The 25,799-nt window shown below is 40.6% G+C and overlaps 1 protein-coding gene across 2 annotated transcripts in view; it reads left to right on the plus strand.

Moving 5' to 3' along the window:
* Positions 1 to 20,305, plus strand: part of CREB1 (cAMP responsive element binding protein 1) — a 32,077-nt gene extending 11,772 nt beyond the window's left edge. The window contains exons 2-8 of one of the 2 annotated variants that reach the window (XM_080347006.1): positions 5,605 to 5,726; positions 9,054 to 9,200; positions 11,109 to 11,209; positions 13,994 to 14,136; positions 15,537 to 15,719; positions 17,118 to 17,272; positions 19,597 to 20,305. In XM_080347006.1, the coding sequence (XP_080203132.1) occupies positions 5,613 to 5,726; positions 9,054 to 9,200; positions 11,109 to 11,209; positions 13,994 to 14,136; positions 15,537 to 15,719; positions 17,118 to 17,272; positions 19,597 to 19,737 (984 nt within the window). In that variant the 5' untranslated portion in view covers positions 5,605 to 5,612 and the 3' untranslated portion in view covers positions 19,738 to 20,305. The remainder of the gene's footprint in view (positions 1 to 5,604; positions 5,727 to 9,053; positions 9,201 to 11,108; positions 11,210 to 13,993; positions 14,137 to 15,536; positions 15,720 to 17,117; positions 17,273 to 19,596) is intronic. The other variant, XM_080347007.1, reaches the window with a different exon arrangement.
* Positions 20,306 to 25,799: the final 5,494 nt, after the last annotated feature.

Raw genomic sequence — 25,799 nt, forward strand, 5'->3', positions numbered from 1 at the left:
TTTAAGACAAAGCGACAAATGTAGGTTGTGTTCATGGTGTGGCACCCAGTCTTGTCACCCTGAGGAGGGGGCTGGAGGAACAAACACCCGGGGCAGCATCTTGGCCAGTGCCAACTTGGGATGACAGAGAAGCTCTCGTGTAAATTGCAATTAGTGTGCCAACCTACTGTAGTCGTTAGTGACAGAGATAATTATGGGCTTGTCTTGTCCTGTTAAGCACTTCTTACTGCTTATTTAAAGTCCCATGTGTTAGCTGTAAATAAAATTGTTTTTCTCTGAACATTTTGAGTCTGGCAGCCATTGAATGGAGTTCACAAAAGAGCTGAAAGGGCTGCTGGGCTGCAAGGTAACAGTGGAGATGTGTACAGATTTCGTGTCAATGTCCTCGGTAATTACACTGAAAAGGTGAAAACAAACAATAGCGTACAAGATCAGTATTTGAGGACTTTTTCAGTCGTACTGGCATGGCTGCTATGAATAAATCTGAATACAGGGCTTGAGAAGCAGGCATTACCTCCTTTTGCTTTCCCTCAGCCTTCCCTGGCTGAGTGAACGTCATTCTGACTGGATGTGGCTCCAAATGGGCATAGGTTTGTTGGGTCTCTGCACTGGTTTTGGAGGCTCTCATGTTCTTCCAAATCTGGGTGTGTACTTCAACAAAATAAAGCCAGAAGTCATCATCTAGCTGTGGAAGGAAAAGACTTTAAAGCCTGTCACTTGGTAAAGCTGGGCAGGCTGTGACAGTACATCTGAGGTGTAAAGCGAACTGTGTGGCCCTGATGGGGGTCGGGGCCATCCCAAGCACAGCTATGGGCTGCACAGAGAATCAATGGAGAGCAGCTCTGAGGAGAAGGACTTAGGGGTGTTGATGAGAAGCTGAACATGACCTGGCTATGTGCACTTGCAGGCCAGAAAGCCAGCCCTGTCCTGGGCTGCATCCAGAGAAGTGTGACCAGCAGGTCAGGGGGTGATTCTGCCCCTCTGCTCCACTCTGGTGAGACTCACCTGCAGTTCTGTGTCCAGCTCGGGGGCTCCCAACATAAGAAGGACATGGACCTGTTGGAGGGGGTCCAGAGCAGGGCCACGGAGATGGTCAGGGGGCTGGAGCAGCTCTCCTGTGGAGACAGGCAAGAGAGACTTGGGATTGTTCAGCTTGGAGAAGGCTCTGGCAGGGAGACCTTCTCGCAGCCTTCCAGTACCTAAAGGAGACCTACAAGAGAGCTGGAGAGGGACTTTTTACAAGGGCATGTGGTGACAGGACAAGGGGTGATAGCTTTAAACTGAAAGGGGTAGATTTAGATTAGATATAAGGAAGGAATTCTTCACCATGAGGGTGATGAGGTACTGGAAAAGGTTACCCAGAGAAGTTGTGGATGCCTCATCCCTGGAAGCATTCAAGGCCAGGCTGGATGGGACTTTGAGCACTCTGGTCTAGTGGAAGGTGACCCTGCTCATGGCAGGGTGGTTGGAACTAGATGATCTTTAAAGCTCCCTTCCAACCCAAACCATTCTATGATTCTATGCTAAGGTATAGTTATAGTGTGTGGCCGATAACTGTCGGCATAAGTGTTAACTGGTAGCAGCGAATTGTCACCACGATGTTACTAAAGACAAAGAAATGAAAAGCTCATGGGGAAAGGTAGTATGTTTTACTGTGCCAACTGGTACAACTGAAAAGCACAGAAAGCTTTGGGGCATTTGGGACCTTCATGCACAAAAGTGGATGGAAAGTTATATGTGCTGTAACCACCACAGTGAGGTATTTTGGTTCTCGGCTTTAGTGGTGTTTGGGAAAGGACTGCCACCAGCTTGTTTCTCCAGTGTAATACTAGCTCTTTTGAACTAATAAAGAAAATTGTGTATTATATAAAAGTCACGAGTTAAACCGTCTCTAACCAGGTAATCTCATCAGCTTTCTTAACCTGTGTTCAGAGTTCATAGCAAGGGTGTTTTAGGCCAGCAGATTCTGGTTTTCCAACTCTGTTTTTTAATAGCTAACTGTTTTGTGTTTTTTTTTTTTTCCAGTTAGTTTCATTTAGAATACATGGTTCAAGATGAACTACAGCAATTACTCATTTTTTCTTGAAGCGGGGGGGTGTGTGCTCTCCTGATGAGATGGAAAAGTAGCCCAGAAGCAGGGAGGAATGAGAAGAAAATGTGCTCCCCCTGCTCCCTTATGTCTTGCCTGCCCCAGACACTTGTTCCCCACCAGGACCCTCTCAGATCCTTGTCTCCATTCCAGGGGTCCTGCTGTGGTGGCTGCTGGGGAGATCACAGCCAGGGAGCAGAGGGCAGGAGCAGCAAAAAGAAAGGGGTGGCGGGGGAGCCTGAGCACCCGCAAGAACAAAATGACACTGGGGTACTGGACAGCAAAGCCCATCTAGACTGTGAGTATAGGAGAGCTTAGACATGAGGTGTAAAGGTTGGCATTCGTTTGTATGTGCAAGGAGCTTAAAGTTTCGAACCAACATTATTTCAGCTGTTGCACAGTAAATTGCAAGAACTAATCACAATTAATAACCTTAATTTCAGCTGTCGTGGTCGTATATGTATACACGACTTAATAAATATTTATGTTCTAGGTGCCTGGTCTTGTATATCTTGACAATCATACTGTACTGTTAAAGCAAATATGGAGTAATCAGTGTATCTGGAATATGATGTTGTGATGCTCAAAAATCTCATTCCTTCTTTTTCTCACAAGTTACTGTAAACAGTGGTAGTGAAGTTGTTAGAATACAAATCCTGTGATGTGTAAGTGCAAGGTAAATGGAACCGAATTCAAGAGGACTTAGAACCTGCAAGTAACGCGAGACTAAGAACTTGTCCAAAACCTGCAAATCGTGTTGGAAACTCACTTAAAGTACGTGTGTCGAGATGTAAATCTTGCAGGAAGCTCCCTGCGTTGCTTGGTGCTTACTGTGTCTATATTAGGAGGAGGTTTCTTTTAGGTGTTTGCAATCTTGTTAAGAATTTGATTTCCAAAATGTTTGTGCTGTAGAGGAGGGTGCACCTCAAACAGTTGATGCTTTTGCTGATTACATATGCAAAAGAGGATACAAGTGTGTAAACTAAGCTTGTAAAACCAGAGATCCTTTGCTGAATAGCGTGTGAGAGGATTGGAAATCCTTCCTAGGAAAACATTGCATTTATCAGCAAGAATATGGCAATATATGCCTTTGCAAACATTGCTAAATACCTGATTCAAGAGACCCCTCACTTGCACTTTTTGTCTATTTCTAATCCCATTTGTATAGCAATTGACTCCATATTGGAGTCACAGTTTCCACCCGCAAACAAAAGCATTATTAGTTTTGCAACATATTTCAATTTGTAGCGGGCAGATTGCTTTTTAAAATTCTTTTCAGATACCTGCTGGGAGATGTTGCTGGTGCAAAAGATGTGCTCCCCAAATGGTTCCAATGAGGTAGTTCTTTTGGCTGGAGTCACCATGATACATCCACAGGAATGGGGAGAAAACTGTTGATTGCCTTACTTCGGACAGAATGGCTGATACTTGCAAAAAAGTGATAAAGATACCTCTTTAAAAATGATAAAAATCAAAGGGAAACCTGTGGTAGTCTGGTTTGCAGCTTGTACTTCTGAAAATGCAGGATACTCAAAAAAATTTGGTGTACAACATGGAGGACTAAGACTTCAAATATAACTTGTGTGTTAAAGTTGGGTTAGAAAACCACTTGAACTGTTGTCATTAATGAAGTCTTTCAGAACTGTTTAGTAATGTATATTACAAATAGTAAGAGCGCATGCATTTTGTTTTGTACTTTCTGGAAGATGAAATGCAACATGGAGAAGACTTGGCACTATAGGAAAAAATGGGGTTATATTTGCATGGACAGAGGCAATTCTTGAAATTTTTATAAAAATTGTAATGTCTACACTACTTAACATGCAGTGAGCTTACAATTAATTTCTTTCATTGTCAGTTTACCAGTATAGACATATAGGTATTGTTTATTTGTGAGCATTTGTCGGGCTAATACCTGGTTCATGTGGGACAAAAATTGTGGCAACAGGAAGAGGCATTAACAAATTTCCAGGTGCTTAGAAGAATTTAGTTTGCTTTTTCAAAAAATTTGTAAGTTTTCTTTCATTGTTTGTTTTTAAGGAATACCAGGCTTAATTATTTTCCTTCTTTTCATTTCCTAAGAGTTTGTTTCTAAACTGATGTTGGAACTAAACATTTGGTACTTAAACATCTCAGTGTTCAAACACACACACAAAAGCTCATTTGAACAGTCACTTTCAATACTAAATATACAGATTTTGATTTATATGCATTGAATTCCTTTTAATGTGAGATGCAGCTGCTACTTTGAAATGCTGTTCTATCTCTGTTGATTAGCAGTGGCTTATTGTAAGACAGATATTTCATGTTATACTCAGGGCTGAAGTGTGACTCTGCTGGTTTAGGCAACACATCTCCAGAGAGTATTATCTCTCCTGTGATACTGACGTATAGTTTGCATGGAAATGGAAGTTTCTCTGACTTTATGTTTAAAATGAAATGTCCCTCCAGCTCTGAAGAGAGGTGTGCGCTGCCCTAGGGCAGCCAGAGGACCCAGGAGGTTGGGCAGCACAGAATTAGTATTGTGGATATGGAGGCAATATCCATTCTTAATCTTTGGTATTTGGAGTCTGTATAATGCAGTGCTATTGCTGTATCACTGGTGGGAGCGTTTCTTTGTATTTTGAGGTTCTTTTTAATGTATTAAATATTTTCATATGAGTATTTAAAGAAGAACTGCAAAGTAATTTTCACAGATCAGTGCCAAACTTAACATTGTTTGCGCTCGGCCTGCATGCATGGGTTTGGAAGTTATGCAACCTCTTTTTATAGAGTTGTGTGTTGTGGTGATCGAGGCTTGCTAGTTATTGCTTAGAAATGTAAGTGTGTTAGGAGCTATATATGATATAAAACTTAGGTCTTGCCAAACTACTATATACCTCTAAATATAACAATATTTATTTCCAGCAAGGTTCAAGTAGGAATGGCTTCCACCATTATGTATAATGACTTCAAAACTTCCTAGTAGGAAAGACTGAAGTTGCTGTGACGTAGGGCCATATACAGCCTGGCTGTGGAAAGAATTTGCATGGAGATGGTGCATTTTTAGTTCAGATAGAAAGCGGTTTTAAACTAAGTGCCCAGCACAGAAGCAATTGCAATTGTTTATCTGCAAAGTGCACTTGCGGGAGAAGGGGGGCGGCAGCCGCACACATTGTCACCGGGCACCGAGGGAGCCCCGTCCCGATCCCACACTGCAGAGGTACGGGATCATCCTAGTGCAATTGCTCAAGCCTTTTTTTTTTGAGATGAGCGTAACGCATTTTTTTCTGATCTCATTGTTGGAGGAGACCGGACCTGTTTTTCAGAAACATTACACGCAGAAAAATCCACCTGAGGCAGACACCTGGCATGAAAAACATTTGCCTGAATGCTAGTAGTTTGGCAACGTTATAATAAGCGAATGAAAATAGTATGTAGTAATGGGAATTGAGCTGCAGTGATTGCTGCCAGATCCACCAAGAATAATGGACTTGCGTACCAACCCAGACTTATGACAAATATTGTGATTGTAGGTAACTAAATGACCATGGAATCTGGAGCAGAGAACCAGCAGAGTGGAGATGCAGCCGTTACAGAGGCAGAAACCCAACAGATGACAGTACAGGCACAACCACAGATTGCAACGTTAGCCCAGGTATAAAATCATACGGTGTAATAGTTTTACCTATTGGATAATTTTTTAAAGAGGGATAATGTCTGCTCATGGGCCTGAGAGAAGGTTCCATTGATACGATATGAAACAGGTGCTATGTTCTAGTTCCTTTGGTATTTGTCTTCACATTTTTAAACCAATAGAGATTTTTAACTTCCCGTCACACTAGGCTGTGTTAGTTCTGAAGTGTGTATGTGTGTAAACTATAATGTTAACAGAATAATGAATTAAAATATTTATAGCATTCATTACCACAACCATACCACTGAAAGGTATTTTTTTCAAAACATGTAATTTACTGTCTTTTTTATATTGACTGGATTGTTGTGCTGTTATGTTTTCTGTTAGAAACTTGTCTGTAGCAGTCAGTAATTCTGAAGAAAACAAATTGAAAATATAGATAAATAATGTGGCAAATGCAACATCTTATCAGATGGGATTAATATCATAAACATTATAATCAAGTGGAAAAAACAGGCATTTGATAGCTCGTGTTATCCTCCTCTCCATAATTTGACAGATTTCGTGGCTGTTTAGAGGGACAGTAGTATATAATTTACTAGCCCTAAATTATTTTGGAGACACAAGAAATGCTATTCCAGCTACATCTCTAATTTGGAATGTAGTTTAATTCTTGGATACACTGATGGTTGGCAGAAGCAACTCCAAATGAGTACAGAATCTGTCCAGCTCTCTTCTGCAACCATTTTGTGTTAAAACTATTTGTCATCTACAAAGAACAAACATGTTTTTTAGAACTCGTAGTTTGGGGAATTGAGTGTCTTTAAGTGGTGTGAGTGCTAAATCACTTACCATTTTATAAATGAATAACGTATTTTTGAAGTCATTATATCTTTTGGAAAACCAGGGGTAGTACACTTCCATTCAAGTGATAGTATAGGGCTTGTAGCTGTTGGAATGCACAGGGTGATTTTGTTGAGTGTGAATTTCGAGGCCAGCGGCTGCCCCGCACCAGCTGCCTCTTTGGGCAGTTTTCTCACTGTCTAACTTAGGCACAGGATGTAGGTGGTGTGAATAACACTTCGGTGTGAACTGAGTGCAAGTAATTTATTTCTCTTGCAAAACCAGTAAACCGCTTCTCACTTGGGATACATTAAGGTTTAGTCCAGAGAAGCAAGGATGTTTTAAATTCATATGCTAACATACTAACCTCCAGGTAGCTGAACTTAGAGGTATGTAGTGGGTTCAATGTACTTTACTTGATCAAAATTACCCCAGTACTCAAAAGAGAATTTTTTCCAAGTAAGAAAAAGCTATGGTTAAAATCCATGTGAACCACAAAGTAGTATGTTATATTTTTCCTAATTTCCTCTGTTGTCATTTACCGTATTATTTGAATGTTAACTTTTCCCCAGGCTTTATATTCCTTGTGGAGGTGATATAACAGTCTAAACATAATTTCTGGTCTTGTTCACATCAGTGTTGCATTATTGTATTTTTAAAATATGAAGTGGCGGTGTTTGGCATTAGGGAGTGCCCTCAGAGGCTTAGCAAATCTCAATACCTAATTATGTCAATTTAATTCTTTCGTTATCTTTTGTAAGGTCACCCCTCTTGTAAGCTTTAGTTTAATTGCTGCGTTTTTACTGAGTTCAGGGTAGTTTTCAGAGTCAAAAGGAAACTCGTTCCAGTTCCACAAGGTATGAGTCAGAGACATCTGCGGAAGTTACACTCTGCTGTTGGCTTAATCCAACCGCAGAGTGGCCTCCAGTTGATCAGCTCTGCTGTCTTTGCCAAGGACTGTTTAGTCAGACATGCATTATTAAAAAGGTCGCTTGGTAAAGGAATATAATTTGCCAGAGGAAATGGTGCTCATGTTAATCTCAGCCCCGGTTTCTCTCAGATGGGAGTTAAGTACTGCCGTGTAATGCTGCAGCCATTTTCATGAAAAAGGAAGGTAAAGGCAAACACAAATGTGGGGATTAGTGACAGACAGCTGTGGAGGAGAAAGGTCTACATGTAATTCCTCTCGATTTTGTTGTTAAGCAAGATTTCCTTGTAAGTGGCGGATGTTTATGGAAATTCAGAGATCAGCTACTGCAGCTTTTTGAGAACCACGTGTTCACGGGGACAGCAGAGGATTTACTTCTGCATCTGGTACAGAGCAGCGCTTTGAAATTAGGTAGGACAGCACTGCAGCTCCTTCTCACATCGCAGCTGCATGGATCGGATTTATTGAAAATGCCATTGAACACTGGAGGATTGTTAAATTTTCCAGAGCTGGGTGTGTAGGAGAAGGCCGGCTAGTCAGCGCCCCATGACCGGGCTGTGGTCTCCAAGAGCTCACTTTTGCCCGCAGTCCTTCCCCGAGGGCTGCGATGCTGCGATCCAGGTGCAGACCAAAGGCTGCGTGCGCAGGTACGGCAGCCCCAGCACCCTCCTGCCTTCCAGGAGCCCCCAGGAATGAACACGTGCATCGTGTCGCTGGCCTTCCCTGCCTGACGTGACCAGCTTTGTGGGGGTGTTGTTCTCCTCGGAGCCTGAGCCCCTGCACAGGACGCATGCGGCGGTGCACGCAGTGCTGATGTGCCGTGCTGAAGGCACTAGTGTGTCTCTGTTGGCATAGACACTATGCCTACAGGTCTGGGCTGGAGAAACAAAGTTGTGGTTAGGAACTGAGGGTTTAAAACGCGGGCCATTTTTCCTCACAGAAATAACTCTAAGACTAGAGTTTGTGTCCACCTGTTACACCGAATCACAATAACTGCCTACCAGCCATTTGTTTCCACTGCAGACCCATGGGTTTTCTGTCTGAACACGCGGTCAGTTCTCTTCATTTAAATGGGCTTTGCCAGCTACTCAATATGATTTAGTCTCTAGAAAGTCTGAAAGGTATGACTCCCTAAAAATTTCAGCTTCTTACATCTAGCAAACACTTTGCATTCTCTTGAGAACAAAATTAGCTCCACTCCCATATGTTTCTGCCTTTGACTCAGCAGTGTCTGTAGGAGTACACCCAAGTCCTAGCAATGTCTAACTGAAGTAAGCGAAAGGTAATAAGATGTTTTAAGTCACCTCAAAATAGAGGCAGTTGTGTTTTTCTCATTCTGCTCAGTGGTTTTACAAGCGATGTTTTGAGCCTGCAGAAATTGTGCATTAGATTAATTTGTAAAGTAGGTCAGATGTTGGGCTTAGGCAGTTCAGGGGGGTTTTATATTACGTTGAAACATTTGGGTCATCTAACTGAGGTCTAGAAGAGCCATAATGCTTCACCAGAAAGTGTTCTTGATAGCGAAATAAGAAGAGTTTGAAATAACCTAATTTGTGCTCACTGTCTCTTCTTTGCAGGTATCTATGCCAGCAGCTCACGCAACGTCTTCTGCGCCCACGGTGACCTTAGTTCAGCTGCCCAATGGGCAGACGGTTCAAGTGCATGGAGTAATTCAGGCAGCCCAGCCATCAGTTATTCAGTCTCCACAGGTCCAGACAGTTCAGGTACTGACTGAAGAAATTCTTAATACATCAACTGGGCCTTCACTGATTTCTAATGTGTTTGTGTCCTGGATTGTGTTTTTGCTTGTATGAGCTTCAAGACCATGTTGGAGGCAAAATCTGTACAGTATTTGGTACTTTCTGAATTTTTTTTCTGTTCTGGTTTAACCACCGTTCACTTTCAAACGTTTCTGAGTTTCATTTCCCTGTAGAATTTGGTCGGTAAGTTTAACAGCTTCCCTTTTTTTCTTTCAGTATTTATCTACTTTTTCTCTCTACTGTATAAGAGTTCATACTATTCTGAAGTGAACAAAAGGGATTTTTTAAAATGTAATCTTTGATAATTAATGAGGCTGATATTCTGGGATGAGAGCTTTTGTTACTTAGAAAACATTTGCGTTGGTTTACAAAACAGATGTCTGTTTGTTAATGGTCCTTAAAATAAACCCATCAGTCCTCATAAAAATGGTTTTAAAATTTGCCTGTTGAGTGTTGTTTGCTTTATAAAGCCGTAGGTTTTTATCTTCCTTAAAGCAAGACAGATAATGCAATATTATGATATACCTTGAAGAAATAGGAGACAGTCAGAAATCTTTAAAACCTGTAACTTTGTTGTTTTCAGCCGTTTCAAGCCCAGCGTTACTGAACACAGAAAGACAAATTGCTTGGTGTACAGCAGCAACGTACAGCAAGGACTGTACATCATTCCTTTGCCATTAGTACACTGAGCTCAAAAAAAGGTTTAATTTTGAAAAGTAGAAACTGTGCCTATTGGAAATAGATGTTGAGCTAGGTACTATTTTAAAAAACAATAAGGCATGCATAATTCAAAACTAGGCCATTCTGATAATAATCTTTGTTTGCTCCTTGTCGTCTCTACCATCCTCAGCCATTGGAATCAAAAGTTTAGAGTTTTAATCAATCAGAGGTGAGCAGTTTTCAGATAAGTGCACGAATTCTTAGCCCAGGGGTGGAAGATAAGAGCCTGACAATGAAACCACGCTTGGAATTCACCTGGCTCAGCGCAAAGCCAGAAGGGTTTGGAATGCTGCGATATTCAAAGCTAGGTAGTTCAGAGTCAGCCTTGGACCTGTTCAGGCCTCCTGTCTGATAACTGGGAGGTTTGGGTGCCAGCAAGATTTGGAGCCTGGAGGAACCCTCTCTACAGTGCATAAAATACCGTGCTGTGAGCTCTGTTTCTCACACAGGCATTTCTCTCTTCACTAACTACCATTAGCTTTTGTGTATTTGTCACATGAGTACAGCCTTTTGGAAAACAGTCTCTGTTTTTATGGATTGGAGATGTTTTTACATTCTTGGCACACTTAAAATTGTTGAAATGTGATTGATATATAAACATTTTAGTTTTATTTCATAAATCTTGGTCTTTTTTTGAGCACAGATGTTCAGAACTGCAGCACTGCATTATTTTTTAGCATCTTTATGCATGACATTTTCCCGACAAGTTCCACCCAGAAAGGCAGTCTCTCTATAACATATCTACCCAATTATTTATAAAACGCTGTTTTTCAGCCTCGGTATTTTGTTCTTTGTTTCCAAACGTTTATGCAATCTTAATTTGGTTTTAGTTATTCTCTCCATAAAATTCACTAAAAAAATCTTTCCTTGTTTCCTTAAATTTGATAGAAACAAGGAATCATGGAAATCAAAAAGTGTATGGAATTAATGTTTATATTTTCTTATTTAAATTACAAAGGACACTCTCATGGGTAGTTGTCATTCTTCACTGGATCTGTTAACTAAACGGCACGCATTTCTGTTCATTGCCTAGGTAGAAGCACTGTAAAATACTAGCATTGTACTGTTTTTCGCAGGGTGACAACATTTCCTTAAAGTAAAGACACTGGAAGTGTCTTTATTGTTAAGTGTGATTGTTGTTCTTACTTACAGATCTCCACTATAGCAGAAAGTGAAGATTCACAGGAATCAGTAGACAGTGTCACAGACTCACAGAAACGACGAGAAATTCTTTCCAGACGACCCTCCTACAGGTACGAAGGTTAAACCAGAACCATGTCGCTTGATGGATGCATAGAGAAACAGTGTGATTGTATAGTTAATTTTAGATTTACCATTTAACTGAAATCTCTTTTCTGCAACGTCTTTCCGTGGAATAGGATGTAGAGATAACAAACAGGAGGAAGAAACCTCAGCTGTTACACTCAGTTAAGACAGAAATGAGCTGAGAATAAACTAATTGGCAAAATTTGTGAAACATTGAGGTATCATTGAGCTGGGTTCCTTAGAGATGGCTTTAGTGGATACTTAATGCATGAAATACACTGAAGCTTTGCAAGAAAGTGGCTTCTGTCTAATCTGTAGTCTGCAAAAAATCAGCTCTATTGTTTTTCATTATTGTTGAAATGCCAGCAGCAATCAAACTTAATTCCTTTCTCCCATGAGACTTCTGATGAGCATGTGGTGTTCTGTGGCTCAGAGACAACTTCTGCTTGAGCAAAACTGGTTGTTTTTAAGAAGCCAGGCTGTGAATTGAGTGTAGTGATAGGCATCTAGTATCTTGTCATGACAAATGCTTCTGTGGTAACACTGGGTAAGGTGCTCCTTCACATGCTGTTAGTCTTGTGTTACTTTATGTATTAAGCCCTTGCACAGCTTTTTCTGGCTGTACTAAATCTCACTTTTCGTTCTTAAAACGTGCTGAATAGCATTAAAGAACAGCTCTGGATTTCAGCGGGTTTTAAGTGACCTGTGGGTTCCTGCTGCTTCAGAAAATTCAGCTGCTCCTTTTTTCTTTATGAGCATAGCCTTAGAAATATAAACTAGACTCTAGGCCTGAGCGTATCTCACCTGTATTTTTTTTTTTAGCACTCGCAAATAATTTTCTACCTTTTCCAGCAGCCTTGAAGGCTGTTCTGCTGAAGGGAGTGAAAATCATTGCTGACGATCCCTAGCTATAATAGATCTGGGAAAATATTTTTGTTTGTGAGGAGCAGTGTTGCTGATGTCAAGGCTGCCGCAGGCTTCCTTGCAGTCTGCTTCTGCAGCGAGACTCTTGCTTTTACTGTATATGGAAGAATGGCTGAATATTGTGGGACAACAGAGCTAAACAAACAAGTGGCAGAACTGAGAAGAGGGGACTTGTGCATGCTAACTCGTTGAGGCGGACGCCTTTGCCCGCACTGGTGGCACAGCACAGCCTCTGCCCTCAAGCCAGATCCTGGTGACTTTGTAAAACTAGTAAACGCAGCTCAGACTCTGGGCCAGGGAAGGAGTCACATCAGAAAGGCCGAGCCAGACTACAGCTGTGTTTAGTGAGCTCCCGGGTGGCATCATTGAAGCTGTAACTGACCCCGGGGGTAGGTTAGGTACAGATAGGTTCACAGAATCAAAGAGCTAGAGCTGTACCTCAAAAACTCTACTTTGTTCCTGCCACTGAAGTGTATCCTGTGATGCCCGTGTCAGAACATAGCTCCTGCATTTGTAAAGCAGCCACCTCACCTTCTATCTTAAATCCATCTTTATGATGGCAAAGGTTGGTTTTAACCACCAGATCCCATCTGACATGAGCTTAAAAAGTGGTGAGCTGTAGTATCTTCTTTTCTCTTTCGAGCTCCTTGCGTTTTGTTCCTCATCCTCTCTGCTCTTTCTGTATTTTTTCATCTGTTTTGTCCGCTGTTTTTTCTGGTCTAACACCTAGATTGCAGACTCCCTGGACAGGAATTGTTTTCTTTGTCCAAGTGGTGCTTGGCACAGCGGAGCGCTTGTGCAATGCTGGGGTTCCTGCACGCACACGGAGTCAAAACAGCAACAGCAGAGCTCTGTTTGTCGAGTTGCTTAGCAGAGTGACTGCTCCTCCCAAATAGCTCCGTACAGATGTGCTGGCTCCCAAACCCTTAGGAGCCTTATTTAAGAAATGAGCGTTTTCTTGGAGCTTGGGGTCGGCAGCTGCGTTTGCTTCATCACACTTTGAGTTCTAGTGATAGTCTGCAGGAGGACATGAGGAGAATTACAGAAATTTTGCCCTTTACCTAAGCAGTGTTTTGCCATGCCACAATATGCCAGCAATGAAAAGGGCTTGACAGTCCTCTGAGGGATGGCGGTTGGTCTAAACGATACAAATTGCAGTCATGTTCAGTGGGACCTGTAGCAGTGGTGTTTTAGCAGTTTTGGCTCTGGATAATTAACCTACAGAAGTAATTAAACAAACTGTGCTGATCTCACAGCTTTCCCAGGCAGGGCACCTGTAAATGTAACTGTGTGATTTCACTCAAACGCTCGGCATTGTCTCCCAGGCAGGTGTTAGATTATAAAATCGTTGCTCTTTATAAGCATTTCTGCCAACTTCCTTTATACTGAACCCTCTGGCTCAGGCCTTTACGGTCTCTGAAAAGAAACGGTTCCCCTGATGTAGTGAGGAGATAGGTTGTTACGTACATTTGCTTTCTTCAAATCTTCATGTGGCTAAAAGCAGGAAACAAGTGAAAACGGATGAGAGAAAACCATGTTTCTAAGAAAAAGGGAAGGTTGTGATAGCTGCGTCTTGAGGTTGAGAAGAACGTGTGGAGAAGCACCTGGATCTTGTGTTGATAAGCACGGCTGTTCTGTGCTGGCTCCTTTGCCCATCTGTGCGCGGCACTTTGTACAATCCTCTCCAATAAGACTTTGAACATAGTGTGGGTTTTTCATTCTGCACCTGTATTTTCCTTGCTGCCTTACTGCGCTTTTCACTTTTCTCCAGCGTTAAATAGACTTTTTTCCACACCCCCACTCCCCCAATTTTTATTAAAATCTCTACAACACACTGTCTTTGCCAGAAAAATTTTGAATGACTTGTCCTCAGACGCCCCAGGAGTGCCAAGGATCGAAGAAGAAAAGTCTGAAGAGGAAACAACAGCACCTGCCATCGCCACTGTTACGGTGCCAACTCCCATTTACCAAACCAGCAGTGGGCAGTACAGTATGTAGTCTGAATTTCTCAGTGGTGCTAGTAAGTGGGGATGAGAAGATGAAGAACTATTATTTCTATATAACTGTTTGGACTAGGACAAAACAGGAGGTGAAAATGAGGTTAATTTAGTGTGACTGATGACCGTTCCTTTTAAACACATTCCTACTGTAAGTATTTGAAATGTTCAGTTAACTGCTTGCCAGTTAGTGCAGCTAATGCATCTTGAGGCAAAATATGAATTAACTGTAATGTTCTTATGAACTTCTTAATTTCAGGAACCAGATGAGATAATTCAGACGTTTATTTTTTTCCTGGCAGATTATTAATCCTGATTCACAAAATTGTAACCTCATTAATAGAAAAAACATTACAGTCCGCAATTTTATTTTTAGACAGTACTGGAAAAATAAGAGCTTCAGCAACCTTATTTAAACTATGTAATAAGTATACATTTCTGTGTTTTCTATATTCATTAGAATTTATAGAGTGCTTTAACTTGGAGGAGTGAGGATACAGCAGTAAAGCTAGAATTCACACACGCTGTCACACAAACACGGTATTAAATATGCAAAAGGGAGAAGGAACTGCTTGTTTACACCTTTCTCTCAAAATCTCTTTAAAATTTTGTATCTCTGTTTACTCCTTAGCACTTTGCCATATACCCCACTTAATTTTGTTGAAACTGACATGGTTAACTCTGCTTTTCTACCATTACTGTAAAATAATTGCTTGTGCAGATACTTGAGATTCTTGTGTGTCTGTGTGTAGGAACACAGTGAAATTGTGTAAAATCACAAATGATGCTGATGGCGCAGTACACACACAAAAAAGTAAGACTGCTTGAAGAAAAAATTGCGTGAAACTGGACTTTTATGAATGAAAACAGTGCTAGGAAGGTGCTGAGGAAGCTGTAGAGAAGGGGGGATACAGTCAGAAGAAAAAAAAATGCCAAAGCAAGAAGAAAGTGAAACACAAAATGGATAGAAACAGCAGCAGAGGAGACTGAAGGGCATAAAGCATGGAAGAGGAGAGGAAATTCAGATGAGAAGAAAGAAAGGACTGAGGAAAAGGTGTAAACCAACCAAGAAGAAAATCTTAACTAAGAAATTCAAAAGTATTCCCTGTGGGAGGGTTGTAGCTCCTCTGTGTGATTCTCTTTTGTCAGAGAAACTAATTTGTGTTTTAGGCTGTGGGGTTTGGCCCCCCCAGAAATATGGATCTCACAAAAAATGGAAAACTTACTTCAAAAGCATTTCTTAAATGTACATTAAAGCCATGCATCTGATTTGAGGGCATGTAAGGGTTCAAGGGATTGAACTTAGAACAGTATTCTTCCATATGTAGGTTTAATACTGGAAGTTAATGAGTAATTAGTGTCTTAAATTCCATGTCCTTTTTTTTCATTTCAGTTGCTATTACCCAAGGAGGAGCAATACAGTTGTCTAACAATGGCACAGATGGAGTACAAGGTCTCCAGACGCTGACTATGACCAACGCAGCTGCAACCCAACCTGGCACCACCATTTTACAATATGCACAGACCACAGACGGGCAACAGATACTCGTACCCAGCAACCAAGTTGTTGTACAAGGTACAAGCTTCACAGCCAGTCATTCTGTATAGTGTTTTCTCCATGGCAGATCAAAGTTGCCAACCTAACTCCTTCAAATGTGTCAGGAAACAAAATTAAGACCTTTGGCATAGATAAGTCTCCAAAATGAGTCAAGGAAATTCCAGGCAAAGCTCTTTGTCACATTTTCTTGGAGCCATTCCCTTCAGATTGATAAAATTATGGATGTTTTGGGCTTACTCCTTAAACAATATATTTATTTTTGGCTTTCCACGCTCTATTTCCTGCATTTTGTCCACATGATTTTTTTAATATGTTCTGGAAAAACTCATGCCATCTTAGAGTTTTGAGCTCTCCCAGTTATCCACAAGAATAATAAATATAAAGCAAAGCATTAAAGTTAGGAAAGAAGGCTGTTTGATATATTCTTTCTACAAGGACACTTTAATTTATTAGTAATTTTTCCCCTTTTCAATTACTAGTCATAATTTCTTCCTCTTGTGGCTTTTGTAACTAGTCACCAAGTATTTAATCATTGAGTCTTAGAATCATAGAATAATTTAGGAAAGTGCATTAGGAGAGATCATTTGGTCTCGCCCTCCACTTAGAGCAAGCAAGGCTAGTTCAACTTAGAATAAGTTGGCGTTTTTTATTGTATTAAAATACATGTTTGGGTTTATTAAAAATTGGGAGGTCATTAAAAATCTGTTTATTAAAAATAACAGATAAATGTACCTCTGCTTTTATGGTTGTAAAGCAGGTGATTTGAAAGTTTTCCAGTGAAGAGGTCTCCAGGCATCAGTGAAAATAAATAGCTGAGAAAAACAGTATTGATGCATTGATCTCCTGGTTTTTGTGCTCTTAAGGACATGTGATTGCTGTAGGTGGTGTCGTATTTTTTATGAGCTCAGGCAAATATAACACACTCCTACATTACAGTAAACACACAAACCCAAGACCTAGTTCGTTCTAGAGAAGCGGTGAAGGTGAGTGCCTGGCTTGCGCTGTCTCTCTCTTTGTGGAGTAAATGCTACATTTCTACACCCTTTTTTCTGTGCCAGATACATGCACGTGCAGTTTCTCCTTTTGCAGACGGACATTTGGAGCATAGCTAGAAATACCATTTGCCATCCTTCATCTTCTTAAAACTGCTAAAACTGCCCCAAAACCAGAGAACTAAAAATAAATGTACTAAGGGAGGAAGAAAGAAGACAAATCAAGTTGCGAAGCGCAAGTGAAGGCTTCTTCAACGGGAATGCCCAAAACCTTGCACACATTAATAAACTAAGGCTGAGATAGCGATGATGACCCAGAGGATGGTCGTTCCTCCCGTCCTGCAGCCCAGAGCATGTGGTTAGAGGGACGACTTCTGCCCTTTGCCGTCACCAAACTGACACGATGTTCCCTTGTGTCTTTCAGCTGCCTCAGGAGACGTGCAGACCTACCAGATCCGCACCGCCCCGACCAGCACCATCGCACCCGGTGTCGTCATGGCCTCCTCACCAGCACTTCCCACCCAGCCGGCAGAAGAGGCCGCGCGGAAGAGAGAAGTGCGTCTAATGAAGAACAGGCATGTACTTTTAGATCGCTTTTTTTCCTAGCCAGCTCTGCATAGAACTAGAGTGTTAAGCGCTAAGCATCCTGATCTTTTTTAGTCATTTTACTAAATGCTTTCTGGAGAATTTGCCTTTAAATAAAGGTACAAAGCAAAGAAGCACATCTGCTAATGCCACCTTAAGTAAAGGTGTCAGACTCATTCTGTGAGTTACATGTATTGGTTTGTTGCCATAAGGAAAAAAGTCATTGGTGAGGGTCTTGTACGACTGCAGGTATGTTCTTAAAAACACGAAGGTGAGTTGAGTTTTTAGTGTTAATATATTAACGTGGTTTCCTTGCCTTGTCTTTTGGGTTTTCTCCTCTAGAGGCAGAAGGACTCAAGGAAAGGCTAAAGGACTTAAATGACCCAATGCTTGTCGAGGGACTTTAATGAAGTAAATAATGCTGAACAGCAGAGTTCACTTTTTAAAAAGTTTTTTCTACAGGATGTCACCATCTCCCTTTTTATATATTTTTCTGATATCAGTGAATAGTAGATTCACCCTTTCAGGCTCTGCATTTGAGAAAAAAATTAATTAGTATTCCAAATCCCCTCATTTAGTCAGCAGTCTTTCTCCAATAAAAGAAAGCTTTTGTGTTTTGGAAATCCAAGAGAAACAATGGGGAATTACCCCCACTTGAGTTAAATTGACAGCTTTTGCAACAGTATCATGTTGTCTGTCGGGCTTTTAGCCTGCCTGCTTAATAGATATTTGCAAATCTAAGCTCCGTAGCAAAGCAGGGGAGAGGGGTATAAAGAGGCAGATGGTGAGGTGGTACTTGTTGGAGGATTATAGCATAAATATTCATCGATATTATTGTGCAAATTCTCTGTGTAAATTTTACATTTTAAAAGCTCTTTTGTAATTCAGTATAACTCTAGCTGTTCATAAGGAACAACTAATGCACGCAAACTTGAGGTTGCTCAATATACAGCCCAAGCTGGCACAAAAATCACAAAAAGAAAGAAAAAGTTGTCACCCAAGAAGACAGGTTGGTAGTTTGCACTGGGAGACACTTCCTGATCCAGTTCTACTTAAATCTTATGCTGACACAAGTAACAGCCCCAAATGGCTTAATTTCTAAATGTTGCGTATAGCCCACTGAAGTGCTGTATACATGTGAGATTGTATTTGTAGGAGTGACAAATCAATACTCGAGTCCTTTCAGGGCTTACAAACTAGGCTTTCTTCATCCTGTCTCATTTGTGGAGCTGAATTTAAAAAATTACTTTTAGAGTCTTCTTACTAGGCAGGTCTTGGAACAGACTGTTGGTTTTTTTTTTTTTAACCTAGTACTACAACTATTATTTATCTAATAAGAGAAAGAACTGGGGTCAATTTTGGCCTCTCATTTCCCAGAACATCCACTGCATTACCAATCTATGCAGTATTAGCAGTGAAGGGGCACTCAGACTCTCCTTTGGAAGCTGTTCTGCTTTGCACCTAAAGGTTCAGGGCAAGCAAGCCTGTGTGTTTACACATATGTGCAGTGTGCTGCTCTGACAAGCTACCTTCCAGGTATTTTTCAGTGGTCGCCTTGGTATGTTACCAAGTTAGCTACAGCAAATTAGTCTTTACAAAGCAAGCTTTAAAAGTTTGTCTCAAGATCTGCCTCAGCACATTAACACTGCCATGTTCTTAGCATAGCAGACAAGGACTAAAGGGTTATATGTTTGCTAGTGTCTGTTTATTTTGTGATTTTTTTAAATTTAAATAATTTATATTATCATTGCAGTGATGCAGACATTATTAAAAAAATGAAAGTATTGCTTGAGAGTGAATACATGAATTCTCTAAATGTAGCTTTTTTTGCACCACTTGAACATCATGACCATTAGTATTTGGTTGGACTGCAGCAATGGGAAGAGTTAAGACTATAAATAGATGAACAGATAAACATTGGTCTTATCTGTGTTGTCATTGTCCATCTATATATTATAATAAAAATCAACGAAATTATTGCAGCAGCGTTCAACTTGGCCTATAGGCTCTAATGTAAGTCCTGCAAGCAGAATTTTGTCATTGAGTAGGATCCTTTTCTCACAGAAGCAGAATTTCATTGCTGCTGGCTTACTGTGATCTACCTGTTAAGACGATCTGTGGATCTTGAGTCTGTGTGATTTGTGAGAAACAATTGTTATTAATGCAACCTTTCTTCCTAACTTGCATTTCGTAGTGATACCTCCATATTCTAAAAATGGCAGTACTAGGTAATAGGTTTGACCTGAATAGTTAAGTAGCCCATTTCTGCAGGTAGTTGTTCTGGATTTGAATGGGTTTTCTTTTTGCTTTGCAGAGAGGCAGCACGTGAATGTCGCAGGAAGAAAAAGGAGTATGTGAAATGTCTAGAAAATCGAGTAGCTGTGCTTGAAAACCAAAACAAGACACTGATTGAGGAATTGAAAGCACTTAAGGACCTTTACTGCCACAAATCAGATTAATTTTGGATTCCCATTTTCACTTGTCCGGGTGGGATAGAGACTGGTTCTGGTTATATCCAGAAAGACAAAGTAAACTTTTAATTTTCTAAACATTTCTTTTTTTCTATGCGCAAAACTGCCTGAAGCAACTACAGAATATATTTCATCTGTGCTTTGCATCAAACTGTGAATGTTCAAGTACTTGCCTCCTCTTCTCCCCCTACAAGATTATTTTCATCATCAGTCTCAGCGCGAAGAAGAACAGGCTTCTTTCTCATCTCCCCATCCTCTTCAAGGAGTTACAGTGGTCGCTTGGGAAGTTACTGTGGGGAGGGTCCTTTTGTAATGATTTCAAGATTTTGTGCTGAGCTCTTTCCATTGCCTTAGAGACAGAACCACCCCAGCCTCTTGGTCCAGAGAACTGTGGGCCACGTACGTGGAGCACGCGCGGTGCAATGAAGAAGCAATGGTTGCCAAATTGGTTTCAGGTATTCATTATGAACTGTAAAAATACACGGCTAAGCAGCATGCCAAAGGAAAGGTGCTTCACAGTCACATTCTTGGTGTTGAGATCACAAACCTTTTTCGAACTAGCCCAGGAGGGGTTTTGGTTTGTAGTCTGTATTAAGCCCTCCTGGACTAGTGAAAACTTCTCCATCCCTCAGAAATGAGCTTCACTGCCCAGTTGTTGCTGCTCAAAGCTTATGTGTGCAAGTGTGTTCAACGTGCTGAACGCACAAAAGGCAAACACGAGTTTCATAGGATATTGGTTAGGAAATTATATTCGTGGGGGAAAAGAATTCAGAATTTTAAAAGTACAATAGCAATGTTTAGAAAACAGTCATGTAATAAGCAAGGGTAACACATGAAAGCACTGCCTTTTGATTTGCAGAACAACTAAGCAGTTGAAGCGCAGCCAGCTCCACATACGTACTCCCTGACGACAGTATAGCTTGTGTCCCAGGTCCTCTCAAGCAATGAGGTTATTTCTGTTTCCCTACCACTGTCTCAAGTAATGGAAATTATTGTACTCAATGGAAACACCAGCCTGGTTTGCTAGATTCTTTTTCAAACTTTGAGGCTGCCTTCCGTGCGTAAATTAAATAGCAGTATGACAACTGCCAGGACAACCTCAAATATTGAAGAGGACTTCAAACACAGATATTCCAGCTTCTGCTTCGCAAGGGACAATATTAATTATTTGAACCTGGCCAGGCTAGCTAAATTCTTAATTTATTCAGAGGATTTTTTCTTGTAAAGAATCAGATATACCAAGTAATTTATTCCCGCAAGTAAAATTACTCACGTGCCTCAGATGTTTGCCACATCAGGTTTTTTTGTACACACTGAGGAACCGTGATCTTTCCCAGATTGACATCATTTAAAAGGTAGTTCATGTTCAAAAACAGCTCTGTACTGAGCATTAGGACTCCGGAAGAATCGTGCTCAAAAAGAACCTAAAAGAATGTCAAGAAGTCGTCCAAAAGAATGTGTCAAAAAGAATCATGTGCAGTTTGTTTCCTGGCCCTCTGAAGCAGTCTCTTGATACACTAACTCGGGTCATTTGATGGAGTGAGTTTACTTTGGCTTATGGTCAAACTTTATATATGAGAGACATATGAATAAGATTCTGGTCTGTACTAATGTCTTGCCTAGCAAAGTATTTGCTAATATTTTTTTCCCATTCACTCTGTTTTTAAGATGAACTTCAAACACAAGCTTCTGGAAGGTTACACAGTCAGTGTGATGTTAGAAGAAGAACATTTGGAAGACTCTGGGCAGTTGAGTCTCAAACAGCTAAGCAGTATTAAAAGTTCTAGTTTTCTCATTTGAGAGGGCATTCGGTTTCCAAGAGACTTTAAAAGGAGCAGGGTTAAACTCGTAGCATTATTGTTAAATCTACAGTTCTCAATAATGACGAATTAGGTTTGTATTTCAAGAAGAAAACATAAGTATCTGAATTACGAAAGAATTAATTTTGACAAGTGTTGAGGGGGGTTTACAAATGGTCTGTGTTTATATGCCATAGAGAACTGACTTACATGTTTTTATTTAATGGAAGATGAATTTATTACTCTACTTAAAGAAGACCCTAAGTTCCCAGCAATGCTTTTATAAAAAACTCTCTGCTTCTTGAAGTCAGAGAACACAATCACGTACAACAGGTACCAGTTTTTCAGAACTAGTGCTGAAGTAGAAATGTCGATAACGCAGGAGTCATTTCTTGTCAAACATGAAGTTCATAGTGGCTTAATTTACACAGTTATACACGGAATGGTTCCTCCAGCTGAGAAACCCAGAAAAGGCTGCATGTGCGACATCAAGGCCGTTTCTTTTGTAGAACCATCTGTGTGCAAAAACTTGAGTTTTTGCAGTGAACCTGACCCGAGAGCTGTTGCTAATGGGTGATGAGCAGCGTCCAGCACTTGCTGATAGTCACTTGGTACAAAGCCTGGGAGCAGAATGGACCAGGGAGCCTAACCGGGTACCTGGATGGGGTTCTTCTAATACAGGGTTGGTGCAAATTTGTGTAGCAGTGAGAGGAGAACTGTGTTACCCGTTTGTCTGTGCGTGGGCTGGAGTGTTATTAGCCTGGACCTCATTAGCAATTAACGTTTCACTAAGAAAAAGAACGTTAAGTTTTATAGTACATACGGATCTGCAGGAATCTTCATTATGCTGCACTGAGGATTTAGGGACTTGGATTTCTTTAATGGAAATTTTAAATGACAAGAATAAAAAATGTATTAGACCAAGTACAGGGCTGGCTGCGGTTGCCCATACATGCTTTATTATTCATATTAACCCAGGAAGGGAAAGAATATGACACAGGAATCCATTCATATGTTATCTACCAAGTAATGAGGTTGGGGTAATCAGCTTCTATAAACTAAGGCCATTTAGAAGTAGGACAGATATGCTGGCAGGGGAGAAGGAGGGTTAGTTTTATATCTCACGATGGTGAGTTTTCAAGAATTGATAGCCTGTTTACCTGAAGAGAGGGTTAGAAAGGGCTAGATCCGTTATGTTCATAATAAACAAGAATTGATTTGAAATATAATTTTTGTAATGTCATTATTTTGCAAAACAACAGCACCGATCAGGCAGTTAAGATATTGTCAGAGGTGCTCTTTTAATTTAGATATTCTTGGAAAATACATATGTATAATATATGTACATATATATATATACACACAGTATATAATCTACAGCTCTGAGAGCTTTTAAGTCAGGAATGCTGAGTATTATAGTATATGGAGGTCAGAAAAAATTTTTACTTTTCTGTGTGTGTCTGGGTGTGTGTGGATGTGTATGCGTGTGAAAGCTTCCCCCCCCGCCCCAGTAGTTCTGGGCTGCATTATTCTAGCGCTTATTACTGATTTGTTTTGTGCTGTTTCTCAGTTATCCATTTTTCAATAATTTTATTTCATCTTTCTTTGCTCTTGTGAGGTTTGTTTTTGTTTTTTTTTAATGGATGGAGATTTTGAAATGACCTAAACAGTCGTTTCACAACAACCACCACCACCCCCCAGAATAATTCACTTTTGTGCTTTTTCTCTTTGGCAGCTATATATCAAAGGCAAAACAATTGCAAAGGTTGTTAAGGTGTTGTTTTCTAAAGGAACCACTGGTAAGACTTCTGTTTTCCTCCTGGGGTAGTGGCGATGCATTTTTATTTAAGCAGCGATTTCACCAGAATCAGGTAGTTGCCAGCACCATTGCTTGTATCTGAAAGCACAATTGTAGCTCGTTGGGACTGTACAGACACCTGCAGGTCCTGGCTCTTCTGTAGTTGGTGTTTGCGTTGCAGAGCGCTGGCTTCTCTGGTACTTGTAGGTTGATCAGAAAATTTGGTGGGGTGTTTGGGATCATTAAAAGGCTCAGGAAAACTAAACAAAAAGATTTCATAAGGAAAACCAGCCCTCATAGTTTCTGATCAAAATTTGTACTGCTCTTTTGTTTTTTAATCTGGGCTTCCAGTAGACTGCAGCTGCAAGTAGTCATCTGTTAGTGAGAACTGGCCCCTGCTTTTTTTAATAGGTTTTTAATTTATGACAGCCAGCCAGTGCTCTTTGTGGATTAAAATAAAGACAAATCTCCCCATCAAAGCAAGCTCATTATCAGTGGTTGCAAATCTATGACAATTCACAGAGGATTTCTTTGGTTTTCTAAGACCCTGTTTTTAGTAATTTTTTCACCCTGAAGCTGGTTAGCGATGTAACATTTGCCAATGATCTAACCAAAAGGTCACGTATTTATTTTTGTTACACTATATTCTTTGTAAATGTTTAATTAAAACGTGCACTTTTTAAAAAAAGAGCAATTTTTGCTTAAGAAGCTCCCTGGCACAATTGCTGTAAATCCTGCTGCCTGCACACAATTCAGTCCTCTCCCCATAGTTGACTCCCCCGCACATTGAACTTGCTGATCAGCACCTGGCGTCCAGCAGGCGTTACTGCAAAGCGGCAGGAGGCGCGAACTGGCAGGACCGAAGGCTGCAAAGAATTAAGTGTGTGGTGTCTCCGAGCAGCGTGTACGGGATGGATGGGAAATTATTTTTAGAATAGAACTAGTTCAGTGATCCCAAGTGGCGAAGGGAGGTTAATTTGGAAGGAAAGCGAAACTATTTTTCAGTCACTTTATTCCCCTTTTCTTAATCTGAGATTTGGCTGCAGGTTTCACGAGCTGCATTCCAAGAAAAGAAATCAAAAGGCTTTCCATTTCTTTGACACCAGGAAGCAAAGGTACATTGACAATGTGTAGCTCTGCTTTAAAAGGTAAAAAAGAGCACAACCACCTTTCTTTTGCAGGAACAATGGTAATTTAGCTATAACCCTGAGATGTGTCACTGTGAGCAGGTTTAAAAAGCGTACAGTACACTGATGGTTCTCTGTACTGTGCCTGGGAACTCCTTTCCCTGAGCTTTTGAATTTGCTAGTTGTAAAAGACACTGATTTTGCAGAAACGTGAATGTATCGCGGAGCTCAGTTGGCTTGGGAGGAGCCAGACTGATGAAGAGAACAGGGTGCTGAAATCCTACCTACTGTGTGCTTGTGACAGGTTCAGGTCTGTGGATGGATTTGGCTTAAATCCGTGCATCTTTGGGGAAAAGGGACCAGATCCAGTTGGAAAAGAGGGTTTGTGTTTCAAGTGGTTTTGCCTCGGAATGTGTTTTCGACATGTATTTAAGCTCTAGCCCACAAGGAGATTTGCTTGGGCTTGTTCGCGTAGCACAAATTGAAGACAGTGACCTGTTTGCGTTCTGGTACTGCCAGTGCAGTTTGTGAGTTGCTGTGTTGCCTCAGCTTTATATTTCTCTAAATTAGGGGATAGCTGAGTTGAGAGAATGGGGGAAGGAAGAACTCGAGCCAGGTAGTTATCTGGAAATGGCCACTCTTACGAACTAACAATGTTCGGATGCTCTCTACAAGTTGCGTTTTATCCAGGTGCCACTCCATTTTTTTGTGTGTATGTAATTACATTTATTTATATTAAAACATTAATTTTAAAAAAATTTTAGATCTTCGAGTTTGTATGAGATTTGAAACTGTGCTGCTTATATGGACTTGTAGGGATGGGATGGGGAACGGGGCAAAAAGAGGTGCTAGTTGGCAGCCAACCCCTGCACGGACTTGTCCACAGATCGGTTGCTCACTTCAAGAATTAGTTATTTCTACTCTGGATTTATAATTAGAAATTGTTTTGGAACAATATTCTTCAGGGAAGCTTCCAGAGCAAGGGTTATTAGTCTCCCTTTGGAATATAAGCTGGAAAGAGTAAGTTCACCTCATCTGCATTTCTGATTCTTTACCCAAACCATGTCAGCACAGAACAGGGTATTTAAGCTCGACTCCCACATAACTTGTGGAAGTTAAAAGGCTAAATGAAAATCCATTATTGGGGGGGGGGAAATAAATTCTTATTTACATTTCCCCAAAAATCTAGAAACATCCCTGTCATGGGTTTTGTTTTGGTTTTTGGTTGGTTTTGTTTTTTTTGTTTTTGTTTTTTTTTTACTTATTTTTTTTGTGCTTTATCTGTGTTTAAAAAAAAATGTACTGGGTTATAATGCATTTTATTAA

Source organism: Nesoenas mayeri (assembly GCF_963082525.1).
Source record: "Nesoenas mayeri genome assembly, chromosome: 6".
NCBI lineage: Eukaryota > Metazoa > Chordata > Aves > Columbiformes > Columbidae > Nesoenas > Nesoenas mayeri.